The 23,817-nt window shown below is 37.9% G+C and overlaps 3 protein-coding genes across 10 annotated transcripts; 1 reads left to right on the forward strand and 2 right to left on the reverse strand.

Moving 5' to 3' along the window:
- Window positions 1-5,005: 5,005 nt before the first annotated feature.
- On the forward strand, window positions 5,006-9,136 carry LOC110853604. 4 transcript variants are annotated; one of them, XM_035854227.1, is made up of 13 exons: window positions 5,006-5,665; window positions 5,755-5,913; window positions 6,356-6,579; window positions 6,644-6,836; window positions 6,910-7,046; window positions 7,173-7,326; window positions 7,401-7,691; window positions 7,756-7,883; window positions 7,959-8,081; window positions 8,171-8,234; window positions 8,322-8,470; window positions 8,551-8,602; window positions 8,674-9,136. In XM_035854227.1, the coding sequence occupies exons 2-13, from the start codon at window positions 5,799-5,801 to the stop codon at window positions 8,865-8,867; spliced, it is 1,824 nt and encodes a 607-aa protein (XP_035710120.1). In that variant the 5' UTR covers window positions 5,006-5,665; window positions 5,755-5,798; the 3' UTR covers window positions 8,868-9,136. The 4 variants fall into 4 exon arrangements, with proteins under 4 accessions (XP_035710120.1, XP_035710121.1, XP_035710119.1 ...); XM_035854228.1 differs by having other exon boundaries at window positions 5,006-5,411; window positions 5,495-5,913; XM_035854226.1 differs by having other exon boundaries at window positions 5,006-5,913.
- Window positions 9,137-9,335: 199 nt separating this feature from the next.
- LOC110852952 (mucin-5AC) lies at window positions 9,336-17,516 on the reverse strand. Its single transcript, XM_022101138.2, has 15 exons — window positions 16,968-17,516; window positions 16,456-16,688; window positions 15,627-15,783; window positions 12,214-15,331; window positions 11,915-11,985; window positions 11,261-11,765; window positions 11,058-11,189; window positions 10,929-10,972; window positions 10,734-10,851; window positions 10,609-10,671; window positions 10,405-10,543; window positions 10,201-10,334; window positions 9,938-10,123; window positions 9,762-9,859; window positions 9,336-9,691 (listed from the first exon to the last, which is right to left on the reverse strand). The coding sequence occupies exons 2-15, from the start codon at window positions 16,469-16,471 to the stop codon at window positions 9,652-9,654; spliced, it is 4,821 nt and encodes a 1,606-aa protein (XP_021956830.1). The 5' UTR covers window positions 16,472-16,688; window positions 16,968-17,516; the 3' UTR covers window positions 9,336-9,651.
- A 1,406-nt stretch (window positions 17,517-18,922) lies between these two features.
- On the reverse strand, window positions 18,923-22,686 carry LOC110853319 (zinc finger protein 28 homolog). Of its 5 annotated transcripts, none has more exons than XM_022101572.2 (11): window positions 22,551-22,686; window positions 22,377-22,410; window positions 22,176-22,271; window positions 21,124-22,106; window positions 20,834-21,050; window positions 20,589-20,758; window positions 20,460-20,523; window positions 20,337-20,395; window positions 19,825-20,261; window positions 19,564-19,743; window positions 18,923-19,473 (listed from the first exon to the last, which is right to left on the reverse strand). In XM_022101572.2, the coding sequence occupies exons 4-11, from the start codon at window positions 21,545-21,547 to the stop codon at window positions 18,970-18,972; spliced, it is 2,055 nt and encodes a 684-aa protein (XP_021957264.2). In that variant the 5' UTR covers window positions 21,548-22,106; window positions 22,176-22,271; window positions 22,377-22,410; window positions 22,551-22,686; the 3' UTR covers window positions 18,923-18,969. The 5 variants fall into 5 exon arrangements, with proteins under 5 accessions (XP_021957264.2, XP_035710369.1, XP_035710370.1 ...); XM_035854476.1 differs by lacking the exon at window positions 22,551-22,686 and having other exon boundaries at window positions 21,124-21,665; window positions 21,944-22,106; window positions 22,377-22,532; XM_035854477.1 differs by lacking the exon at window positions 22,551-22,686 and having other exon boundaries at window positions 21,124-21,685; window positions 21,944-22,106; window positions 22,377-22,532.
- Window positions 22,687-23,817: the final 1,131 nt, after the last annotated feature.

A 23,817-nucleotide genomic window follows, 5' to 3' on the forward strand; every position in this document is an offset into this window, starting at 1 on the left:
TTTTGTAGAAGAAGGAATGTATAGAGTTGAGAATTTATGAAGCTCGACATAATAAATAAACCCAGACACACACGTGCAAAATAAATACACACGAGTCACTGGAAACAGATTGATTTTCGGGATTGATTCCAATTTCTAGGTAAATTATTGTGGATGAGAAAATTGGGAGAGTATTTTCATCAAAAATTAGGCGAGAAACGGGAAATTTATCTCGTTTGATGAGTGTCTAGTATGTAAAACACTGTGGGAAATTGTATTAACCATCTCATCTCATTGGATAGAGATAGTTGATATTCCGAGATGATACTCTGCATAAAAATGTGCACTCTAAAAATGTGAAATGAGACTGATCAACCACACCTTGGCCAACTTGTCAATGCCAATTTTCGGCTTGTTCCTTCATTAATTAAATTGGCTAACTAATGAGTGTAACGATATGCCAATCCATTATCCAATTTAAAAACGAATAGCTTCCCTGGCACGAAATGAAATCTAAATAGAATTCAGCTCACGAGGTTTATTTAGCGAGGGATGAGATGATATATGCACGTATTATGCAGACGAATGTATGGTATGTATGGATGCACTTGTATCTTGGTGGTGGTGCTGGTAGTGGAAAAGTGTTTATTATTTGGAGGAAAAGCTGTCAAAATTGTTCGTGATGATAAAGTAAACCCTTCAACGAGACTGGATATCTGCAAATAACTGCACACAGATTTTTTCCACCAAGAAGAGACGAGAGTAAACTATCGATTGGAGAATTCAGTAAAGATAATAAGCAGTAAATTTGTCAGCTAGGCAATACATACTTATTTCGGAATGCACATGCATAATGCACATTTACATGTTTTGACATTTTGGGTGGGTGGGGACGACAACGTGGCGAAGGTTGGGATGGGAATGTGAAGAAGACAATTATGGCTGAAGGTGGATTGGTTGCAGGGAAATGTGTAATAAATTGTGGTTTTGGATAAAATAGTTGATTATCATCTTGACGTGCGGGATTAGATTAGAAATCGCTATACATAAGATCCAGAGTAGATAACCACATATCACAACTGGTTGATTTTCAGTATATTTATTATCAATCCACTTTCCTATCATCGTCAGAGTGATGACGACGTGCAAAAACCAAATCCAGTCTAAAACTGCTGCAGGGCACACTTGTGAAAAAGTGTGATGAAATCGTAAATAATTTGCAACTTGCGTTAGTTTCACTAGAATTCTGGCTGTATTGAATTTTTATTTGTTACATATAAGGCAACACCTTATCAATCAACAGCATCATTTTTTGCCTTGGTTGACCAAACTATGTAGCACTGATCCTGAGTAAAATGTATGTAAATATGTACTGCAACACGATGCCTTCTTTATTGCTAACATTTCGCAGTCGGGAGTTATTTACATAAAGTTTGGTCCACAAATTGAGATGGTATCAAGTTTAATTTAATCTGTTCCCTTCATTTTTTACCCCCTTGTGTCCGGATATTAAGCGATTTCTCAGGGGCAGAGGTGAGAACAAAGTATGTACAATAGTCAAATGCATTTTGTCTATTATTCAATCACACGATATATCTCCACCACATGTGACAAGCAGGATCCGTTATAAATAAATACGATATCGAAAATGTTGTGCCAAAATTATTTATGTACAGACACCAAAAGTTCCGTTATGCTATTAAATCAAGACAGGACAGGGTCGAGGTTAAAACTAAATCTTTTCTTGACAATCGTCTCATCTTGCCTCTCCCTAACTTTCAGTAACAAACAATAATACGCAGCACTTGTACGCATAATTGTACTGGTAAAGTTCTTAGCTACTTCATTTCCACGAATAATTCCTTCCTTCCTTTCCTCTCTCTCTTTCTGGAAAAACAAACATTTACAAAAAATTTCCCTTCTGGTACATTCCGTCGACTTTTATCGAAACCGAAAGTCTTCAAGATATGAAACGAACCTCCCCAAATCAGGACTTTGAGTGCTGCATCGTCCAACCGACCGTTTCTGATAACGGCGAAGGGAAGAAGAAGAAGAAGCAGTTTTTTGTGTGTCTCTTTCATCTTTGCAAAGTCAAAGAAGGAGTGATGTGATATCGTATCGTATTTTATTGGCATTCTGCTGTCGGTGCCATTACAAATGCATACATTCACTTCACACAGTCAGACTTTGCCATTTCTTTACAGTTTTATATCCTCCTCGTCTTCTGGCCATTCGACCGGAGAGAGTAATATGTGAAGAACAAGGCTTCTTCTTCTGATTTATTGAAGACGTACATAGAAAGATCCCTCATGTATTTAATAACGTGTTTACATGGTGTACATAAATACGCATGAATGTATTATGCGGGTGAGAAAAATCTGCATGGTTATTATTTAGACAAGAGTTTTTAACGAAAACCTAGGCTTACGGAACCATCGTGTCTGTCCGTCAGCTCGATGTCTCCCTTCAAGTTTATGCGATTCGAGATGATCTACCTAAATATGTACATAAATATGTATGTATACAGGTGGATCGGAACTTTGGTGCATAATATTCCAAACAACCTCCTTGGTTCGGGCTTGGCAGGGTTGCACTTTTTTTCATGTCTCACATTTCTGCCGAGATGCGATTGATGTTATGAATCTGTTGGTCTCTCTGCAGAGGCCAAACCCAATTTAGAATTTGGGATATCCAAATAAAACCCTGTAATCATTTCTGGCATATGCAAATCGTTATGCTTGTTTGCACGTTACAGGTATTTTCAGACAAGAATTGCAACCATCATACACATGTGAGAAGAATGACAGGCTGGTTTTGGCATCGTGCAATAAATTACACGCAGAAGAAATTACACACGACAAGAAGACATCGTCGTCTCGAGGAGGAGAATCAATCGTAAAATGAACGCTGGTTGAATATTAAAAGTTATCGAGGAGAGGGGAGAGGGTTGAATAACACCCAAGCCATTATTACTTCTTGGTCATTAATGATGAAGACCAAGACTGTGTTTAAAGGAGAAGGAGGAGGGAGAAGAAATACTTAAATATGTAAGAAATGGGCCGGCTGGAGTGGCCAAATTTGGTCATAAATGGCAAAAAATTAAGCAAAACCGGAACTAATTTGGAAAACCTTCATCATGGAGAATGCGTACGTATATGTGTGCAAGATATTATTTTATTATGTGTTTGTTTGCACAAGTCGAGGTGGCAGTGGTACATACATTGTTCATTATTCATTTTAAAGGTAAACTTTGACCCGACAAAGTTACATAACTTTGTATTAAGACTTGGTTTCTTTGAGACGTGGTGGACCAAGGTTTGAGCAGATTTCGGTTTGCAGAAGTTTTATGTGAGACGAATTAGTAAAATCTTATCTGGAATGTGAAATGTGCATGAAAATTCTGTGACTGCTCGGCTTATAGAGATGCATACATAAATATGGACAATGTCTAAATGTCAAGAAGTTGGGGAAAATAAAATAAGCCTGGAATTGAAGTACAGAAATTGATTGTAATAAATTTGCGAAATTTTGACATTTGAAATATTTACCTCATCTAGATTGTAAAAAGCAATTTAAAAGGTTACAAATAACTTCTAAATATATATACCACCAGAAATATTTAGCATAATTATTACCGGATCGCATATCATATCATCATCACATAAATATTTCATTCGCGAATTGGTTTGCCCATTAAGCAAGTGGGAACAAGATGCTGCCAACCAGAAGGAGACGGAACACATCTTTAATTCTCATTTTGTTTTCTTTATCGTCAGAAACCAGAGTGAAATGAAGTGAAGTAAGCCCTGTGCTCCTGTTCATGTCACTGAATTTGGGTCAGTATTATTAGTTCTAGCGTATAATGGAAGGAAAGAAGTAGTGCCATGAGTCAAGCAAAACTAGCAACTTTTTCTTTAACTGCCTCCCCGAATTTAACTTTAACTGGCAGTTGATTCAATTTCATACTTTTTTTGCACAGTACAAGTTGTCTGTGTATTTAACTGAATGGTTAATCCAATCCATTCCAATTCGTAGCGTTTTGTGCGTAACGTTCTGTTTATTTATTGTCATTCAAATGAGAGGAAGACGACTTTTGTATGTACGTAAGCCTTGGAAGAAATGCCAACTGCTGTGTGGCTAATTCGGACAGATTATTAAATAACAATTTACCCTAAATACCAATGACCACGAGCAGTTAGTTACTTATTTTGTACGTTGCTGGATTGGATGTTATGTTAGCGTGAGCTAGAAAAAAAAGTTGTAAATGTTTCAATCGGTTTGATGACTTATTCTGTTAAGCATGAAACTTGCTCCTGTTTTGTTGCACCAACCAACCACCAGACCTGCTTAGATAATGGATAATGGAACCATGTCAAAAAAACATATTAATTATTATTATGAATTTTTGGAAAACAGATTCTCATAAATTTTGATGATCATCCGGTCATATTTAGTAAAAGGATATGTATGCGATGACCGTAGAAAATATGCTGGTGCCATGTTTGGTAATTAGATTATGCGGACACACGTTTTTTAAAAAACGCCTTCCCCCAGAATGAGAATAAATAAATAGTTAAAGTACGTAAAAATGGCATGTTACGTCCGGAAGCCAGAGACCACTAACCAGCACATTTTCACGTTATTTATCATTCCTCACATGAAATACCTTCTGTTCTGTCTTCTCTCGAATCGTCATCAGTAACCTAATCCGAGATATCCAGAGAGAAAAATGGGTTTCACTTTGCAATCAAAGCCCCACCAAGAGATGAAAAGTTGCAAGAAGCAATCCCCAAATGTACGGAGAGAGATTGGTGGATGGAGGAAACTTCATATCGTGGCGTAAATACGTACATGGCTCAAAGATGCGAAAGCAAGCAACAACATCTCCATGTACCAAACCTGGTTTCCCTACAAGACCAACACTTACAACTTAACTTAAGTAGGCACATACGCACAACTTGAGGAGATGTGAGACGAAAGTTTAAAAGCTTGAAGTTGAGACCTGTCTTTCTTCAGTCAACGGCAGCATGAGCTCAGCAGAAGTGCAAGATTTTGTACATGTCCAAAGTTATTTTGTTAACAAAACGACGACGACCAGTAGTCTTCTTCTTCTTTTTGACTCTTGGCATTTGTGGTTGGTAATAATAATGCCAAAACTGAAAAGAGTGGAATGTCTGAGTGAGTAAGTGAGAGAGAGACGTGATTCTCCTTACACGACTTTTGTGGACCTCGCTTCTTCTCCTGCCCATCTTTAATGGCGTGCTGAATGCAATTTGTACATCGTATTAACATCATTGTCATTTTATTAGTTGGACGTCTTCGAGTGAGTGAATTACTTTAATTCTGGTGCAGGTTTGGTCAATAGAAGAATAAGTGAAATGGTTTCATGAACATGGAAAAGTGTTTGTTTGGGAGGAGTGGGTTTTCATGCGGTATGGAAAAGTGAATGATTTTAAGCGTTGTATTGTTACGGGCAATTTTGAGAAATAAATAAGTGCGTGTTTTTTTTTACCAGTGCGGTGCATAGTGGAAAAAGTACTCAAGTGTCATTGTTATTGTTGAACGCGATATGTTTAATGATGCGATGTGACGCATTGTAAAAACAAATATTGTGGTCACCTACGACTCATCCGGTGTGTAAAAGGGATCAATGGCATGCAGTTTAAAATCTGCTGGTGCGCAGAATGTAATTCAATTATTGTGTCCAATCGTGCATGCAAAATATTCAAGAATGTACAAATTCTGAAAAACTTTATACATATTTACAATATTCAGATTCCTATTTAAGTGATCTCCCATCTCGTGATTCTTTTTAAAAAATGTACAAAAAAATATCGGTCGCGTTATGCATTGTGATTTCCCTGTTTTTCATCGTACCTCTGATCTACCTCTGGCTGACGATGGAGTCAAGCCCACCGTCCGGCGTTATCAAAGGTATGCAAGATAGCACTGGGCATGATTAATGAGGGTGAAACCAAGTAAACAAAGTATTGATTTACCATTACAACATGGGAGGAATGATGAAAAAGTGGCACATTTTTGGGCTGCAAAGATTTGTGGCATGTTGGCTACTTGATCCTAAGGGAGGGAGGGGAAGAAAGTAGATTAATGATGGATTTACATGGAAAAGTGATGCAATGCAAGGAAACTTTCATTACTTAGCGGAAAGAATGGAGAGATTAGATTGAATGGGAAAATAATGGACTTGGGTGTGTGCAACTTTCTCTCGAGGAAAAATCTGTGTAAAAAGTTTGGTACTTTAAAGTGAAAGTTTTGTCCATTTTATGGGCTTGGGTTTTTTAATGGGGTTTAATTCTCCATTATGAAAAGTTGTTGGGTGTATACATATGTAAAATCTTAAATGCTTAATTTTTAGGTCCCTTCATAGCTGTCTACTTAAGAAACTTGACCTCCTTAAATAACTCTGCCGTTCTTTTGTACGATGTCCCAAACTCTGACTTTGTCCTGGACCGGTACCTCTGGGAGTGGAACAATGGATCGTCTGACGCACAATTTCGCCAACCGCAGCATCAGCAAAAATCTATTTTACTAGAGTGTCATTCCAATGTCCCTGTAAAATTGGAGTACAGAGGAGAAGGGGTACACACACACATAAACAACTTCTCGTTTACTAGTCAGCGTTACGATGGACATTGTTTTGCAGGGTCTCGTCTCTGAAATGAGACATCATAACCGACGGGAAATTAAGTCATTTGACGATAACTCGACCTACTGGTTTACCACGTCCGTAGAAATGCTAAGCATTAATGAGCAAATTACCGGGAAATATTTCTGTTCAGTAATTGAACCTCCTTCCGGAGGAGAAATTGGCGTCTTTCTCCACATCTTTGTCAAAGGTATGCCGCACTTTTTGTTTTACTGACGAGCCTAATTTGACCCAAATTTCTAAAGAAAAACAATGTTTTCCAGGCTACAAAACTTTTATAACGAGCGACGAAGTGCGCCACGAAGTCGAGCCGGATGAAGAAATCGTGATCCCATGTCCGATTTCTGATCCCGATAAGAGCGGAGCCATCACGTTACGAGAACTTTTACAACCGTTAAATGTATGTATTTATGAATAATAATTTTGCATTGTGTGCGAAATTTAGTAGGTTTGTTGTTGTCGTAAATATTAGCTGAGTCACATATATATATATTTACGATTTGTTTTCTTTGGTTTAAAAAAACAGAAAGAAGTTTACCACATCGTGGATCCACACATCGTCACAGAATTTGATCCCAGGATCGGGTTTAAACTGGAGGCAAACCATTACGGGTCGTATCTTTGTGTAGATTCTGCTAATTCAGAAACGGCTGGAATTGTCAAAATTTTCAAGCCGAGAAGTAAGTCAATTATGGCTAAAAGCTATTTTTGAGAAACATTTATCTCAAATTTTACTGTGTACATGAAATTATAGGGCTCGTCGTGGATGGTAAATATCTGACGAGGTCAATCACCAATGTTCCCATACCGAAGAACGACCCCGCCCTACGCGTTCTGTGTGAAGCGACGGAAAATGTGACGCTGAATTTTATAAATTTTCTCCCCTTTAAGAGGAGACAAGTCCCATATTACAATGACTCCTCGACCTTTCCGCACACATCCAGAATTATTCTGAGGAACGAGTGGTTCTCCAATTTTTCTACGGTAGAATGTCTAACTGTTCAGGATGAGAGAGTTTTAAGGGTCTGGACGTATGTTAAAAAAGGTGAGAAGGGAATTATTTGTATATTATTTTTAAATATGACATTTATTAATTTGTTTCTTTGCAGAATCCTCCGATAAGACAAATTTTAGGTTTGACCCGGTCCGAAAGGGATACGAATGCTGTACCGATCCCGGGATCATCCCACGCCTCACGCAAGCCACGTGTTACACGCAAACTGAATGTGACATGAAGGTAATATTTGTTCGAACTCAAGGATATACCAATTCTGTTACTCAAAATCTTTCAATTTGATTTTTACGAATGCAGAGAAGTTGCGTCAAGTTGGATAAGAAATGTCCACTTCCTGCGATTTTAAATCAGCCCATCTACGAAGGAAATGTAGGATGTGCGGTGGCAAAGGTGGAAAATAATCCGTCAGGATTACTGGAGGTACATATAGTCAAAATATCTTATCGTTAGTTGACAAACTATGTATAGAATATCATCAGTATTAAATCTACAAATTTTGCTTATGATAGTGTTCGTACGGAAATTCTACAAAGACATATCTCTACATTTACAACAGAAGGACCGGCTTCAACAGTAAGTCGATGCAATTTATATCCTATGTAGATTAGAGACTCGAGTCCAATTTAAAAAATCGTTGCTTTACTTTTGACTTTACAAAAGCAGATTTTACATCGTCCGATTTCCGCAAGAAAAATGTACCCCTGAACAAAATGCTACGCGTCGTGCAGGATTTTTCAGTATCATATGCTAAGGACGTCGCAACGTTTATATGTTCTGGCCCAAAATTCTTCTTCGCAAACGGGTTTCAAGTAAAATTATTAAAATGTTTTAAATTTTTTATTAAAAAAATTTTAATTCGTCCATTGACTAAATCTAAACTGATTTTCAGTGGGCCTTGAAAGCAGGAAAGTTTGGAGCGATAGAACATCTTCCAAACCAGAGTAAGTAAAAATACATATACACAAATCTATGATTCATGGTATGTATCTGACATCACAAACTTTTGTAATAGGTGAAATTGACGAAATTAGTGACGAAGCTACTGAATCGGTGCAACTTCCGGTGTCAAAAGTGGAGTCGAAAACAGTGATATGTTTCGCCCCGCTGCTCTACTCGCACGACTGGGTCAACGCCACGGTCAAGTATCGCAGCAGTAGCAAATCTGCACCATCCTCGACGGAATACGACGATACGATTTATCTCTAATTTATTTTTATTTATTTCTCAACCCCACAAACCACCACCTACCGAATCGTGCCAATTTTGAGGAAATCTCGTATTTAATATATGATTATTATTATTTAACTAATTACACAATTATTTATAATCGAGTAACAAAACAACGCTTCGGTTGTGTTCAATGCAATGTAAATATTCAGAGATGCTTTATATCATGAGAAACATATTTACTACAAATGTCATGTTTACTAGTCGGATGATAAGTTATAAATGATAAGACACAAACAAAACGAATATTTTTAAATGTTTCAATTCTTTATTTTTAGAAGTTATTATGCGATCCACATGTATTTTCAATTTGAATAATTCAAATCTACTTAAGATATTTTGTAAAAGCTTAAAATAACACTGTGCTGCTGCTGCTGTGTTATGATCTTAATTAATTAAATAAATAGTTTAATAACATATTAAAGATCGAGTACATCAATTCTAAAATGGGAATAATAGTGACTGGATTTTATTTCATAATTTACTTATGTATATATTCGTTCACAAGTCTAAAAGTTTTGATTGCATTGCAAAAAATGTACTTGAATCGAAGGACACTTTAAGTTCATGTTCATCACTCGCACACTTTTACTTATCGTAATAATGTTGACATTTGTTTTGATATCATTTGACACCAAATTGAGAAAAATCTTCCACCCTACCACATGCTTTCAGTCTTTTGACATTCATGTTCTCTCACTAAAATAAATAGTGTTCAATAAGTTAAAGGGGATTCAACCGGTGTTGTGCAAAAGGTTAAAGGTTACGTTAACACAGTTGCCTCCTTCATTAGATTAACCCATCTGAAAATGTGATAAATGATTTTTATAATATATACAACCTTGATAGGAATCTAATTAAATTGAAGCCCACCTTTCCGCCAAAGTTGGGTTATCTGCTTGAAAAAGAAGAGTATTTTGTCCGAGGTGGCTCAGTTTGAAGACGGCTTCGTTATCCCCTCCGTCCATAAACTGGGGTCCAATTGAAGGATAACGATTTTAAGTTAGTATTTAGTTTTAAGGATGATTTTCTCATTAAGTAGAACTCACCTCAGACTTTTCTACATCCACGTTCCATCCAAGGACGGGGATCCCTTTAATTGCGACGATGTCTTCAGACGCCGCGTAGATATAAAGGACACGATCCATTAGCACGAACCAGCGACGTTTCCATGCTTTCCTTTCCCTCCAATGGAGATAACTGCTGATTCGGGAACCAGAATTATTTGCGGGGACCTAAATACGAAATTTGACCGTACAAAATGTGATATCATATCAAAAATTTCAGTTAAAAGAGTAAAGTTTGTACACACCTCCAATCTAGATTTCACATTTCTCTTTGTCTGAGCCCGTTTTGACACGTTAGGAGTAACTTTTTTGAACCGAGTTCGTATCGTTTCTCGCGACGTTTCTAGACCTTCATTCGATCCAGCATCCTTGTCGAATTCTAATATTTTGAATTATTTAGTATTGACAATTTGTAGGGAATTATTTTTGTTTTTAATTTGTGTCCATACCTTCCAAGAGATATTGGTAGCATTCGTCGCAAACTCGTTCCGCGTCATTTTTAAGGTATTGTAACGGAGCTTGGTTTCCTGAACAGTGTCGGCACACCACCTTTCCACAAGAGCGACAATGATGACGACGAAAAGTGACCTGTTTTGGAATTTATCAATATTATTCACACTCGGAAATTAAAAATAATTCCTCCGACTAATTACCGTAAACTCTGCCGTACAGATCTGACACATCGTGACACGAGAATCCTGAATCCAAACGGGGGCCTGAAAGTTGTTAGTAGAATTTACAACTTTGAATCATTAAACGGTTTCTAATTGCAACTCACAATTTTCCCAAGTGCAAAGCCCTCTTCCTGATCAGGCGTTCGACACGACCTTTTTCGTATGTTATCGTGGATGGCGTCGTTTAACGCCTTCATCCATTCTTCTCGCTCTCGACCCGTCCTAAAAATTTAGTGAACGTAGTGAAAATTGTTGAAAAATTCAGCACAATTTTAAAACTGTAAGTTTAGTATACTTACTTTGCAACCAAGTTAAAACTCCGAGCTGTGCTTATCACACTGAACTGAAATATTAATAGGATAATCATGAACTATTAATGGGATAGTTTTTTAATAGGATAATTAAGAAATGTGGTTTATTTTCTGCACCTCATTCTGATAATCCTCCGACGCTGAAAGACACACCTTCATCCCGGCCAACGGCATCTCATTCCTCATCTTGAGGTCCTTCGTCGACCCGGCCGTCGCATTGTAACTCATACACATTAAACAGTCGTTCATCTATTTTTCAGAAAAAATGTAATTAAATTTTATTCTTGAAAAAATGTCAGACCAAAAATAATTTTACTCACCAAAGCGAAAAACCGTGGTTGTAAATCTTTCCTGCAAACTTTGACCAGTTCTCCCTCTTTGATTAAGAGTCGATCTGCCTTCATAAGAGTCGCACCTGTCATCCTATTCTGCAAATGGAGCAACTTATCCGCATTAACTTGCAATTTGATCGCTTCATTGGCATGGTCCGCGACATCTTTCACTATAGCGAGTGCCTTGACCGTATCTTCATAATCACATCCCTCCGGCTCCAACTGCTTCAAATAGTCTTCCAATAAGAGACGATACTGCGGCATGCGCTGAACTGGTTTGAGCATGTAATGCTTTAATCCTAATTTGTGACAGCGATCACTCAACTCGAATTCTTGCACGGCTCGGGCAAATTGAACGTTTGCTGAACAACACTCGTCCAATTTGAGGGTAATTTTTTCAAAGTTTTTAATATAGTGGGCGTAGAGTTTGAGGAAGGGGCCTTTCTTGACGATAACGTCGGCCAGTTTGGGGTGCTCGATCCAATTTGAAATTCTTTGTTTGGTATGGTTAATAATTAATTAATTATGCTAATTATTAATTATATTAGTTAATTACTTGCTGCGAATTGTACCATGATCACATTTATTAGTTTACATATACGTAAACTTGTAAAATATAAAAGAAATTATTGAAATTATTACCTTTGCTGTAGGTCGACCTGAAGCTCTTCGTTTACTCTTTTGAGGTTGGGGAGACCACCGAGAATGACGTCCTAAAAAGAAGAATTGAACACAGGTAAAATACGTTATTTGTGTGTAAAAGTAACTTGGCTAGATTTTTAATTGCTCAGAATTTGCTAATTTACATAAGATTTCATTCATATGTATAATTAATAAACGTCAAAGGATTTAGAGTTTTCGAAAGTATGACAACTTTCACTCGAAAGATTAAGAGGTTAGCATTGGAATTCCAAATAATTTGCTATATGTTAATGCATTACCAAGTCTTGTGGTGGGATCACGGGATGCTTCAAAGTGTCCTCGTAGCGACGGATGGCATTGGGAAAGTCGACCGTGAGTAGGTCAAGGACATCGATAAAGGTTTGTTCCGAAGTTAGAATTTCACGTGCCACGTAGAACGCCTTCTTTTCCGACTGGGACAGTTCCGCGAGGATGGAGTCGTATCCGGGCGACATAGTGATCGTGTACCCAGTCCCGGTCGTACTTACGGAGGAAAAGGAGCAGATACTCGAGTCATCTCCAGGTTCAGACTCAGGGCGTGGAAGGAGTGTGTTTTCCTCGCCAATGGACCCTTCAGAATATCGGTGTCGATTATTCTGATGTGATGTAATATCGACAACGTCCGGGGAAAATTGCACGGCGGAGTGAGACTGGGATTTTTCCCTCGGGAGGAGTTTACTGTCTTGAGGAGAATCTTGCTGTGGCGGAGATATCAGAATCGGGCCGGAAATCTGTCTTGAAATATTCTTCACTATTTTACCGTTCATGTCAGACATGAGACTTCGACTTTTATCTTTTCCCTTATTTTTGCCACCCCCTTTCGTCGGGGTGCCATTATTTGAACTTGAACTTGTCGAAGACGAGGAGGGTTTTCCAAAGGAGGAGAAAATCCCCCACTTTTTCCTTCTTAAAGAGAAACTTGAACCAATTTCTTCAGTGGAGGAAGAGTTGGGAACAGGAGCGTCAGAAGTGTCCACGTCACCGAGAACGCCGGTGGAGTCACCTTCGTCAACCCAACCGAGACCGGACACCTTTCTGTTGTGCTTGTCGCGCAGATTTGTGAGTGAGGAGGAGGACGATTCACAAGGAGAAGAAGAGTCCCCAGAACAATTCCAGGAGCGTCGACGGACAATGGAGGAGGATCCCTCTCTTGATTCCGAGCTAGTCGTGGGGGTGGTGGTGACGTCGTTATCGTTGCTTGTCGAAGAAATTGCAATGTCTGAGTGAAAAGTTTCCTTTCTTAGCGGAGAAAGCAATAATTTGTTGCAAATTTGCTCACAGCTTTCACCACTTTCCGTAATATTGAGTGACTCAAACTCTCTCTCCTCTGCTATTTTGGGGATTGGAGGTGGCGGACTTTCACTCTGGTTCGAGCTCGGACTCACTTTTCCCGACAGGTTGGAAAGCCGGTGGACAACGGACTGAATTTTGCTGTCGACTGATTGTATGAGAGAATCTTGATCATTAGTTGTGGGGCACGCAGTTTCAGATTTTGTTGTTGTTGCGGTTGTAGTAACGTCTTCATGATCTTTTGGTGGGGATTTCTTGATGGGTTTTGTTGTAGGATTGGACATGGTCATGGATGACAAGGTTGGAGAATTGTCATTAGTTTTTTCTCTGTTATTATTTAGAGGAGAATTACTTCGTACTGCTTCACCACCTCCTCCGCAGCCGCCAACCGTGGATAAACGGCTGAATAGAAACGATTTGTTGCCAGAATCTTCATCTTCTGGGAGGTTATCATGCTCATTTTTATTTAAATTGATGCGTGTCGTTTCGGTCGAAGAGTTGAGTGGGATTAGATTATCTGAATTTGGGGGATAACTGGAAGTAGATTCTGAATTGAGACTGTCATGACCAACTGAACATGGTTTGACTTTTTGTGATGACGATTTCTCCACAAAGATGGGATCTTTGAGATATTTGCCCAACCAACTGTCCACCACTGCAGCTTCTGCACTTATCTGTCTCTTGGGAGGAGCAACAGATGAAGTTTTAACACACGCTACCTCACTTTCTCTTTTAACAAGCTCTTTATCCCCACTCCCACTACCAGCCTGACTAGAAGATTGTTCGAAAAATTGTATCTGACTCGCAACCGTTTCTTCTCCCTCTTTGGATTTTTGTGGCACCTCAGGAATCAATTCACTTGGTGAATTCACAATCACTGACTTTACGCTGACCACTTTCGGGTCAATATCACGATTTATGGTGATCACTAGAGATCCCTGGATCCCTTCCTCCTCGACATCTTCCTCCTTTAATTGTCCACTTTCTACTTTCTCCACCGATATCGTCGTGACATCTTTATTATTTGGGAATAAATCCCCATTGCTTTTTAATCGCCTTGCCGCCCATTTCTTCTCCTTATCGATTTCTGCGTAGATAACGACAGGTTCTTCTGCCTCTGCAAGGGGTGCAATCAGTGACGGAGGTGGAGTAGTTTGTGGAGAGAAAACTGACGGCGTGTTTGGCGAATTTGGCGAATCTTCCACGGGAGAAAGTGAACTAACTGGGGACAATTTACGCCTTAATCGGGGCGGTGGTGGAGGTGGGATGGGGCCATTGGACGCGAAGGAAACATTATTATGAAACCGTCCAAATTGACTAGATGGCATATTATTATTACCGTTATTATTATGCGTCATGTTACCACTAAGGTGTGAACTAATACTTGATTTGGTGGTAGACTTATTAATATTATTATTGGGAGGAGAACTTTTAGACCCAAAGTTTAAATCCAATGGGAGCATTCTGGCCAGAGTGGCGGCCTTATTGGTGAAAAATTGTGTGACGCTGTTTCCCGTCGGTGATGTCGGTGGGGCCACGTTCCTCCCCAGACTAACCGTTTTTGCTCGTGTGCTGAGAGAAAGTGGAGATGAATTTGCATTCCATTGATTGAGATTTTGCTGTTCTGGGGGATGTGGAAAGCTGAAAATGCTGCTGTACGGTCGTGGAGCAGCGGGGAAATTTGCCGTGTTTGGTCGTGGACTGAGGGGTGCGGAGGGAGATCGTATAGGATGTCGTCGTGGCGTCACGTCGTCGAAATTTGTAGGTTCAGGTTTATTTCCGGCAGAATTTTTGTTGGCCAAAATGGCATTCGCGATAGAAATGCTGTTCCTCCCCTTGGGAAGGAGAGGGGGTGAGATTTTGCAACTTGATGGAGAAGAAGTAGTCGGTGGGGTGAGACTGGTTGGAGGTGAGGACGTAAATGACAACCGGGGGCAGGAATTGTTGGACGGCTTAGGAGGAAGGGCAGGTTTGCTGGTGGCGGGGGTGGTGGGAGGAGGAGTGTGATTTGAGTTAGGCTTCGGTGGGGCAGAAGGGCGTCTCGGAGACTCGTTTTCTGACGTGTTTTGACCGTTTATAGAAGTTTTCCTGGTGGAGATACAAAAAAGTAAAAGTAAGTATGTAGCACAGTTTATTAACAATTATTTGAGTTTAATATTGATTTTGTAAATTCAAATATTTTGAGACAAACTCGTAATAACATATTAATTGGGTCATTAATTTGTAAAAACGCATATCAAATGTTTGTTGGTAAATAGCCAACCACGAATAATCTACTTAATTGTTGACAAACAGTACTTTTTAATTGATTTGTTTAATTAGATCAACTTGTAAAAAGTAACTAATTTCTATCAATTAATTAATTTAAATCGTTATAACAAACCTGGCAGGATTTGGCGATGTGCTGTCAAAAAATGGACTTTTGCTTAATGCATCAGATACGCATCCAGATTCAGTGTTTGGAGTGGGAGGAGAAGTTGGCAAGCTTATCTTATCCTTATCAGGTTTAGGTGGAACCATTGGTCGGTTGTGAGGCAGATCTACAAATACATTGAGATTCAGGTACATATTGATGTATTGATAACTCGCTAATGTATTTGCACTTTGAAATTGTGCATTAAATGGTTTGCTAAACTAATCTATTTTATGGGGTGTGGGCACACCACAAAAAAGTGAGAATTGTTGATACTATGTGGTTTTAATGCAATACTTGACATTGATAAATTTCTGCTGGAACAGATTTTCCAGATTCTACAGAGTTTTGACCTAATTTCGATTTTAATCAAGTTCACACACAATTTGCACAGCAAATCTCTCCATAATCTCGTGGCTACAAATTCGCAACTCCATTTCCTATTAAGCACGAGAAGAACGATAATCATGATATCATTTACATTCTTCCTATCGCATTGTTTGGATTATACAGGGGAAACGTCAATCATTATTCATTTCATATTATTTGGTTGAGTGGTGGTGATGAAGATCCGACTAAATATCCATGTATAATGGGTACATGGAAGGAATTATGACTCATCGCTCCTTTTTATCAATAATAATACCCCAATTTCAACTATTTCTGTCCAAAAGTGATTAAAAAATCCTGTGTACACAATTTAAAGAAAACCTCAAAATTTATAAGGATGACTGATCACTAAAATATGTGTCACTCTGACACATTTCAAGATAATAAAATAAATGTTATTATGACTTACCCATTTTAGAATCCATTAATCACCGACTTATACTTATCACTGAGGAGTTAATAATTTCAAAATTTCCAATATTAATTTTGAGATCAATTAAATATTAACATCAGATCATGAATTTCTCCCAGCTTCCCATTCACTTAAAACTTTGTTCGCGTAAATCGCACTCTTTTTCCGTAACTTTCTCCACTTTCACTCACTCTCATCCGTCGCATTTCTTCTCCTTTTTCTGTCCCAATCTAGAAAATGCATACACACAAATCTGATAAAAGTTAAAACTTGACCTATTGTTTTCCTCGTGTAAATATAAATAAATAGGGATCATAAAAAAAGTTGTGCAATAGAAATTGCTTAATCCTCTAAAAAATTGGCCGTAATTGTAAACCAAATTCTATTTCGAGTTTGCATTCCTCCATTAAGTTAAAAGAATTAATAATGTATTCCGAAAATAATGACATTGCCCTTGAGTTGAAGCAATTAGTGTGGATTTAGAAAGTGAAATAAAGCAAAACTCTCACCCATTTAGTCCTCCTTAAAATAAACCCACTGCCTTAATTCCATTCGATTATTCTTTTATTGTACTTTTATCCACTATTTGTTCTTATAAATACGAGTAAAAAATAGAACTTATTGCTAGAGATAAGACTTGTCGCAGACGATGATTCAACGACGATATTATCATCAAAACCAGTGAACCAGCATCAGCAGAATTATACTTTTACACTAACTGAAATAACATTCGTAGTTTTGTGACATGGGTGAAATGTCCATATTATTATAACGTTAATAGTTAACGTGACCATTACATATGTACGCTGCTGCTCTGTAATAATAACAATAAATCGCCACAACTTGCAGCACTATGCTTACTTACACATGACTGAATACTTCTGTATATACGATGACTTATTACTCGTGTGCAACACAATGCCAAATATTTATTAAACCTAGAGTAGAGTCGGAATTGACTAAATACATAGCATAGATATGTATATACGTATATATGCTGAAGTAAGTATGAAACTTGATCCTGGCACAAAATCACAGCACTACCGAAACTTAAACTGGCTTTAAAATTGTGGAGGTCTCACTTTAAGAAGTAGTAAAATGTTAAAGGGCCAGCAAGTTGAACAACAAGAAGAAGAGTCATGCATAGTACATTTTAGATTATGCATGTACATATAGTCCATCCGTACGTATGCATGCATGTGCATGTACATATCTGTATGTAATAATATGACAATGATTCTCAACACGGTTTAAAGAAGGAAAAAACTCGTGGGGAGAAAAAAGAGTTACCAAAGTTTAGTCAGGCTTTTGGCTTAAATAAATTGAGCATCGGGTTCAAAACTAGTGTTATTTTTGTATATACCATGTCATTCCGAACACTGAATAGGATGCATTTTCATTTGGTGTGGTACTGTAGGTTAAAATCTTCCATTTCGTCACTTGATGCTACTAAGGAGGGGAGCTTGCGAGGTTGATAATAACAGATATTGGTGCCCTTTGGATATGTGGTAGGGACCCATGAGTGTACTAAAACCCTGAAGTAGTTTGACTCCATGGCCACATTTGCGCCCGCCACACCCACTCAAAAATGCCCAAAAAACGCTTTCACTCGAGTTTTCACTCACTCAAATCCACGTCAAAAATCCAATTTTACTCGGATTTTGAAATTTCTTTCACCATTATACTCCCAGATAGTTGCTTTCTTCAATCCAATATCAAACTCAATTTTTCGAAATTTTTAGTATTTTTAAAATTTAAAATTCTGAATGAGCATTGTTGTAGTCATCAACAAAACAAATTATGTTTGCGAAATAATCATCAATAAAATTGAGTTTGATATTGGATTGAAGAAAGCAACTATCTGGGAGTATAATGGTGAAAGAAATTTCAAAATCCGAGTAAAATTGGATTTTTGACGTGGATTTGAGTGAGTGAAAACTCGAGTGAAAGCGTTTTTTGGGCATTTTTGAGTGGGTGTGGCGGGCGCAAATGTGGCCATGGAGTCAAACCACTTCAGGGTTATAGTACACTCATGGGTCCCTACCACATATCCAAAGGGCACCAAGATCTGTTATTATCAACCTCGCAAGCTCCCCTCCTAAATGTATGTCCATGCATGCAGTGCGATAACGTACACTGTACGAAACGGGTTGTGGAGATAGACGACATATTTCTGGACCAAGAAATGATCTTGTTATACTGCGTTGTGTATTTGTAGATATGTATAAAAGTGTATAAAACTGTGGAAGAGATGGTTTCGCATTTCGATATTGTCGAGGGCATTGTGTAGGTTTGGCTTGGCGTACGAGATGCATTTTTTGGCTCAGAGTTAAATATAAATGCATTTCAATGTACATATGTATGTATAGAAGATGTACATTTATATGAAACTAAAACGATATGGAATACTTGGAATTGTGGAGGATGCGTGACGTTAAATTATGTGCACAAAATGTTTTAAAAATTAAATTGAACATTTTTTTGACGCTTATAATTTATTTCCACTTATTCTTACGGAGCAAGATAATGGAATTGAAATATACCACCAGGAAAAACATTGGTCGATGGTTCCAATTGTAATGCGCCATTACTTGGTAAAGGGTGGGAGTCAGATATCATGTTTTGGGTTATCATGTCATTTTCTCCCATTACGACGTCATTTCCACCCGAGACGTGAATCTCATGTTGCATTTCTTCATGATGTGAAAGTGGTGGTTGTGAATGGTAGGGATTATTTTGCATCGGCATGAACTGCATGGTCATCGGTATCTGGGATGGAAGTGCTAATGAGTCATCCTCCGCATCAACAACTTCTTCATTGCCAATCAACATAATGATCGATGCTTCGTGACTTTGAGCTTCATGAGCCTCCTGCTCATGAGACTTCATAATGGCTGAAGCTGAAGATGGCTTATTGTTACTTTTCCGAGATGATTTGGGCTCGCTATGATTTTTTGCACTGCCGGTCGTGTTATTATTGTGGGATTTTTTGTGGGCTTGCAGCGCATCATTTGTCTATAATTATGAGGATTGAGGGAGAATGTCAGTGGCCGAAATGACTCATTATTAATGTTATAAAACTAAAAAACCTTGACGCGAACTTACGTAAAAACTTCGGTCACATTCTCCACCATCAAAGTCACAAATGAAAGGGCGGATTCCTTCATGAATTTTGGCATGTCTCTGAAGCTTGTAATTGTCGATGAACAATTTACCACAGGTCGGACAACAGTGCGATTTTAGTCCAGCATGGACTTTGAGATGTTTAGATAAACTTTTCTTGTACTGTGGGTAAAAGAATTGAATTAAGGTTCAATTTCATGAAAAATTAAATGATTGATTAATTTGCATAAACGGTTCTCCAACCTTAAACTCGTTTTTACAAATGCCACACCGGAACTGTTTATCGCTCCTGTGCGACACCATGTGTCGTTCTAGCACGCTTTTACTCTGACCCCCAAACGGGCATAGGTCACACTGGAACTTGAAGGACTTGTTGTGCAGGGCGACATGATTTTTAAGGGCGGAATGACAAGAGAAAGCTCTCTCACAAATGGAGCATTTCCACGGATTTGAATCAGAATGTTGAACGAGATGCACGTTTAAAGCGGTGGTCGAGCTGAACGATTTGTTGCAGATGGTGCACGGGACTTTGGTCGAGGAATGTGTGGTCTGATGAGCTTTTAACTTTGCTAGCGTCGTAAACCCCCAGGTGCAAGAGGGGGCAGTGCACTTAAAATCTCGGGGTTCGGAAGTGTGCTTATTCTTTACGTGGAATAGGAGCAGTTTCTCCAATCGGAAACCTGTAACAGTCAAGATTTTAGGTCAAAATACAATTTTTACGCGTATTTCAAGATAATTTTATTTATGGCATGTACCTTTTCCGCAATGTTCGCAAATAAACGGAGTTTCTTGGGTGTGACACATTACGTGAATCCTTAAATCGGAATGCATTGTTAAGATATGCTTATTTAAAGTTTAAATAGTTACTTTCTCTTTACCTATACTGTTTTCGGGTTGCAAATCGTTTTGCACAGTTTTGACAGTGATAACAATATTTATCGCCTGGATAGAATATTAAATTCTGTGAGATACAACGAACGAATGTCTGGGTTTAAAATGACACAAACCTTCGTGTCGCTTTCTCCAATGCGCCCACTTTCCAATTTCATCCTTAAATGTGGAATTGCACCTTTCACACGGTAATCTTTCTCGGATAAAGTTGGGAGACGAAGGATCTTCGTATGCATGATCATCATCATCCTGAGAGAATGACGACTCGTTGCGATTAGCAGGATTTCTTTTAAATCAAAGTTTTATTTAAGATTAAGTTTTGATAATCACTCATTTTTGCATACATTTAAATAAGTCTTACGATTTTAATTGACTTCTCTCTTCAACTACGCAATTAATTCCTGTTATTATATTATTTTCTTCACTTATCAATTTCCCAGAAATAATACAACCCAGCTCATTTTTCAGTGTTTCAGATTCTTCATTGTTTTCGTCCCTCACAGTTTGTGTTTCGACAGTTGACGAAGAAGTACAAAATGAACATTTATGTTCCGATTGTTCCTTTAACACGGACAGTCCTAGTTATGAGAGAAAGTTGATAATTGATAATCTGCTATTGAACATCAAGCAATTAAGCTAAATTATTCGTACCCCTTAAAATTGTAGATCTCAACTCCTTCCCATTTCTCAAATACTCGTCATCATGCCTAGAAAAATCTTTGTCGTCAACTTTATCGTCCACTTTTTTAAACACTTTGACCAAGCTACTTTCACTACTCGCAGTATCATCGGCACATTTGCCAACACTGGTTTCAATTTCAGATTGTAAGTCAATCAGCAATTTTTGCAAGGTTTGGAGTTGAAAATATGTTTTAGAAATTCTCTTCAACTTTGCAACACACTTTTTACACGAGGTTACAGGTTTTGTATTCGCACCGTCATTTAGAAGGGTAAAGTCTGGAAATTTCCATACAGTTTTTAATATTTTTACGACTAATGAGGAAGATATGGAATTGTGGGATTTGTCCTTTTGTTTTAAGAGGAGGTTGCACATGAAACATCTTAAATAATGCATTTTTGTGGTGAAAAGTAGTCAGGATTTTATTGTTAGTAAACTTGCTCACATTCTTATGTAACTTTCTCTTTCATGCAACCGCCATAAAAAGCACAATGATTTCATGAAATCGAGAAAACTTGTAGAAATTATAGATTACTATTCAATTCGTTTTATTCATAGTAAATACTCAGGCCCGTAGCGACGGTGGAGAAACGTGGAGAGACACTCTCCAGGCCGTACGCCCCGAGGGGCCGTACCGCCGGGTTCCACAATAGAATGTACAGGATAAAATCGGGGTTTCAAAGTTTTTCGGGGGAAAATTAGGCCGTACCACGGCCAAACTCTCCAGGCCGGACGAAACGTCGCTACGGGCCTGTAAATACTTACTGCATTACAGAGGTTATAACAAGACACATTTATTCTATGTATCCAGATCGATGTTTTTCTTCAGCCTCCAAGTTCTCAGCTTGGTTTAAGAGCGTTTGGTCAACTTCTCCTTCAACATCTGCATACAGGTCCTTCAGCGCTTTCAGGGTTGCCCCGATCTTTGTCTCTTGTTGAAGAAGGGTGAAAACTCCTAAAATTTTTTGCAGATTGTTTTAACAATTTTACAGCACAAAAATTACTTTTTACGTTATTGGCATACCTTTTGCATTGCCATCCAAGAGGGCATGTTTTATATCACGCTTAGTGGACCAATAAGCGTACGCGATATTTCGCAGAAACCCTTCCTCGACGTTAACTAAAAATTAAATGGGTAAGTGATATTACTGTGAGTGAACTTGATTGAGTTATAAAACTGATTAAATTAAGCATTACCCATAATTAAATAATAATTACAGCTTACCTCTGACAATTGTCGAATATTTTGATGGGTGTAACTATTTAAGGATTTTAAACAGATTTTAAACGATTAGCTATTGCAGGATGAAGACGAAATATGGAGCGAAATATTGGTAAATGGATGGATGGTAAATGGAATTTATTCAAAATTGATAATATGCAAAATTTCATGTCTTACATTTGCAATCTTCAAGCCAGTGGAAGACTCTGGATTTGCGAAGCCCATAATGAATAGTTTGTAAAATATTTAAGTTGTTAACCTGCAAATTGAAACTGAGCGTGGTGAAGGAAGGAAAATCATGATTTTATGCTCATTTTCCAGTGCATTCCAACCATATAAGCAATGCGAACCTATTCAATTGCATTTCCAACTTCTTTCAGGTAGCAAAATTTCGGTCTCATTTCTATTTCTGAGGAATTCTAAAGGTTTCAAACCTTTCATATAATGTTTAGCTATGGGTTTAACGTACCTATTTACTGTCAATGAGATGAGACGAGGTAGACCCATTTTGGGGTTTTAGCATTGTAAAACATGGAGTCCTACAAATGAATGACACGATACACATACCATGATCCAATATTGAAAAGTTGACCTTGGAATATGGAAAAGATAAAGTTGAGACAAAAACTATTTTAAATGATCCCAAGGATATATGTTGCTGAAACCTTTTCTGCTTTAGAAATTTGTAAAAACTATCTTATGCGACGCCATTTGAAAATATTTGCAACATAAATAAATATGAAATCAAGAGTTGTATGAATTTGGCACAGTGAAAAACCGGAAAACTATGTCGACCTATATTCCGGAGATCAGATAAGGTCATAGTAAAATATAACTAAATTTGATGAACATTTAAAATCTGTTATATTTTGTCAAAAGGCCCTAATAATATTTCTCTGGGGAATAAAAGTGCATGTGCAAGGATAAAAATCCACCCATAACGATTACCAACAAAGCAGATACCGTCCTTTTTCACAAGAAAAGAACATGAAAAACCTTGATTAACGCAAAATAATAAAATAGTATATGTACATACATATGTACTATATGTACAACAATAAAATCGAATACTACTTAAATTCTACGTTTGTTCCATCTACGGAATAATTTCACCTTGTACTTATTATGATTTTCTACCAAGTTGTTTTTCTAACCTGATCATCCAATTCTAATAAATTCTACCCTATTTTTACGGTTATTCGTTACGGTACAAGTACATAAAATACGCACACTTTGATTGAAATAGATGAACCGTAGACAGATTTAATCGCAGTCAATTAATCCATGCTCAGTCAGCTTCACACCACATTTATGTATCTGTATATGTATTTACGCTTGTATGACACCACACCCTGACATAACAGCTTCATTTCGTAAACTATATTCTTCATACATCGAAAATACCTGCAATCAAGGTTATCACCTGTGACTGCTCCTCCCTCAT

This window comes from Folsomia candida, unplaced genomic scaffold (genome assembly GCF_002217175.1).
Source record: "Folsomia candida strain VU population unplaced genomic scaffold, ASM221717v1 Fcan01_Sc008, whole genome shotgun sequence".
NCBI lineage: Eukaryota > Metazoa > Arthropoda > Collembola > Entomobryomorpha > Isotomidae > Folsomia > Folsomia candida.

Bases quoted from the DNA above. Each gene is read 5' to 3' on its own strand.
- LOC110853604 (XM_035854226.1), top strand. From the start codon at position 5,799: ATGTACAAAAAAATATCGGTCGCGTTATGCATTGTGATTTCCCTGTTT. The intron at 6,580-6,643 runs GTACACACACAC...ATTGTTTTGCAG, and splicing joins TGGAGTACAGAGGAGAAGGG to GGTCTCGTCTCTGAAATGAG. The intron at 8,603-8,673 runs GTAAGTAAAAAT...CTTTTGTAATAG, and splicing joins AGAACATCTTCCAAACCAGA to GTGAAATTGACGAAATTAGT.
- LOC110852952 (XM_022101138.2), bottom strand. The intron at 10,672-10,733 runs GTGAGTTGCAAT...AACAACTTTCAG, and splicing joins GCTTTGCACTTGGGAAAATT to GCCCCCGTTTGGATTCAGGA. The intron at 10,335-10,404 runs GTATGGACACAA...TCAAAATATTAG, and splicing joins CTACCAATATCTCTTGGAAG to AATTCGACAAGGATGCTGGA.
- LOC110853319 (XM_022101572.2), bottom strand. From the start codon at position 21,547: ATGCATTATTTAAGATGTTTCATGTGCAACCTCCTCTTAAAACAAAAG. The intron at 20,524-20,588 runs GTTTGTGTCATT...TATTCTATCCAG, and splicing joins TTGGAGAAAGCGACACGAAG to GCGATAAATATTGTTATCAC. The intron at 19,474-19,563 runs GTAAGTTCGCGT...TCATAATTATAG, and splicing joins AATGTGACCGAAGTTTTTAC to ACAAATGATGCGCTGCAAGC.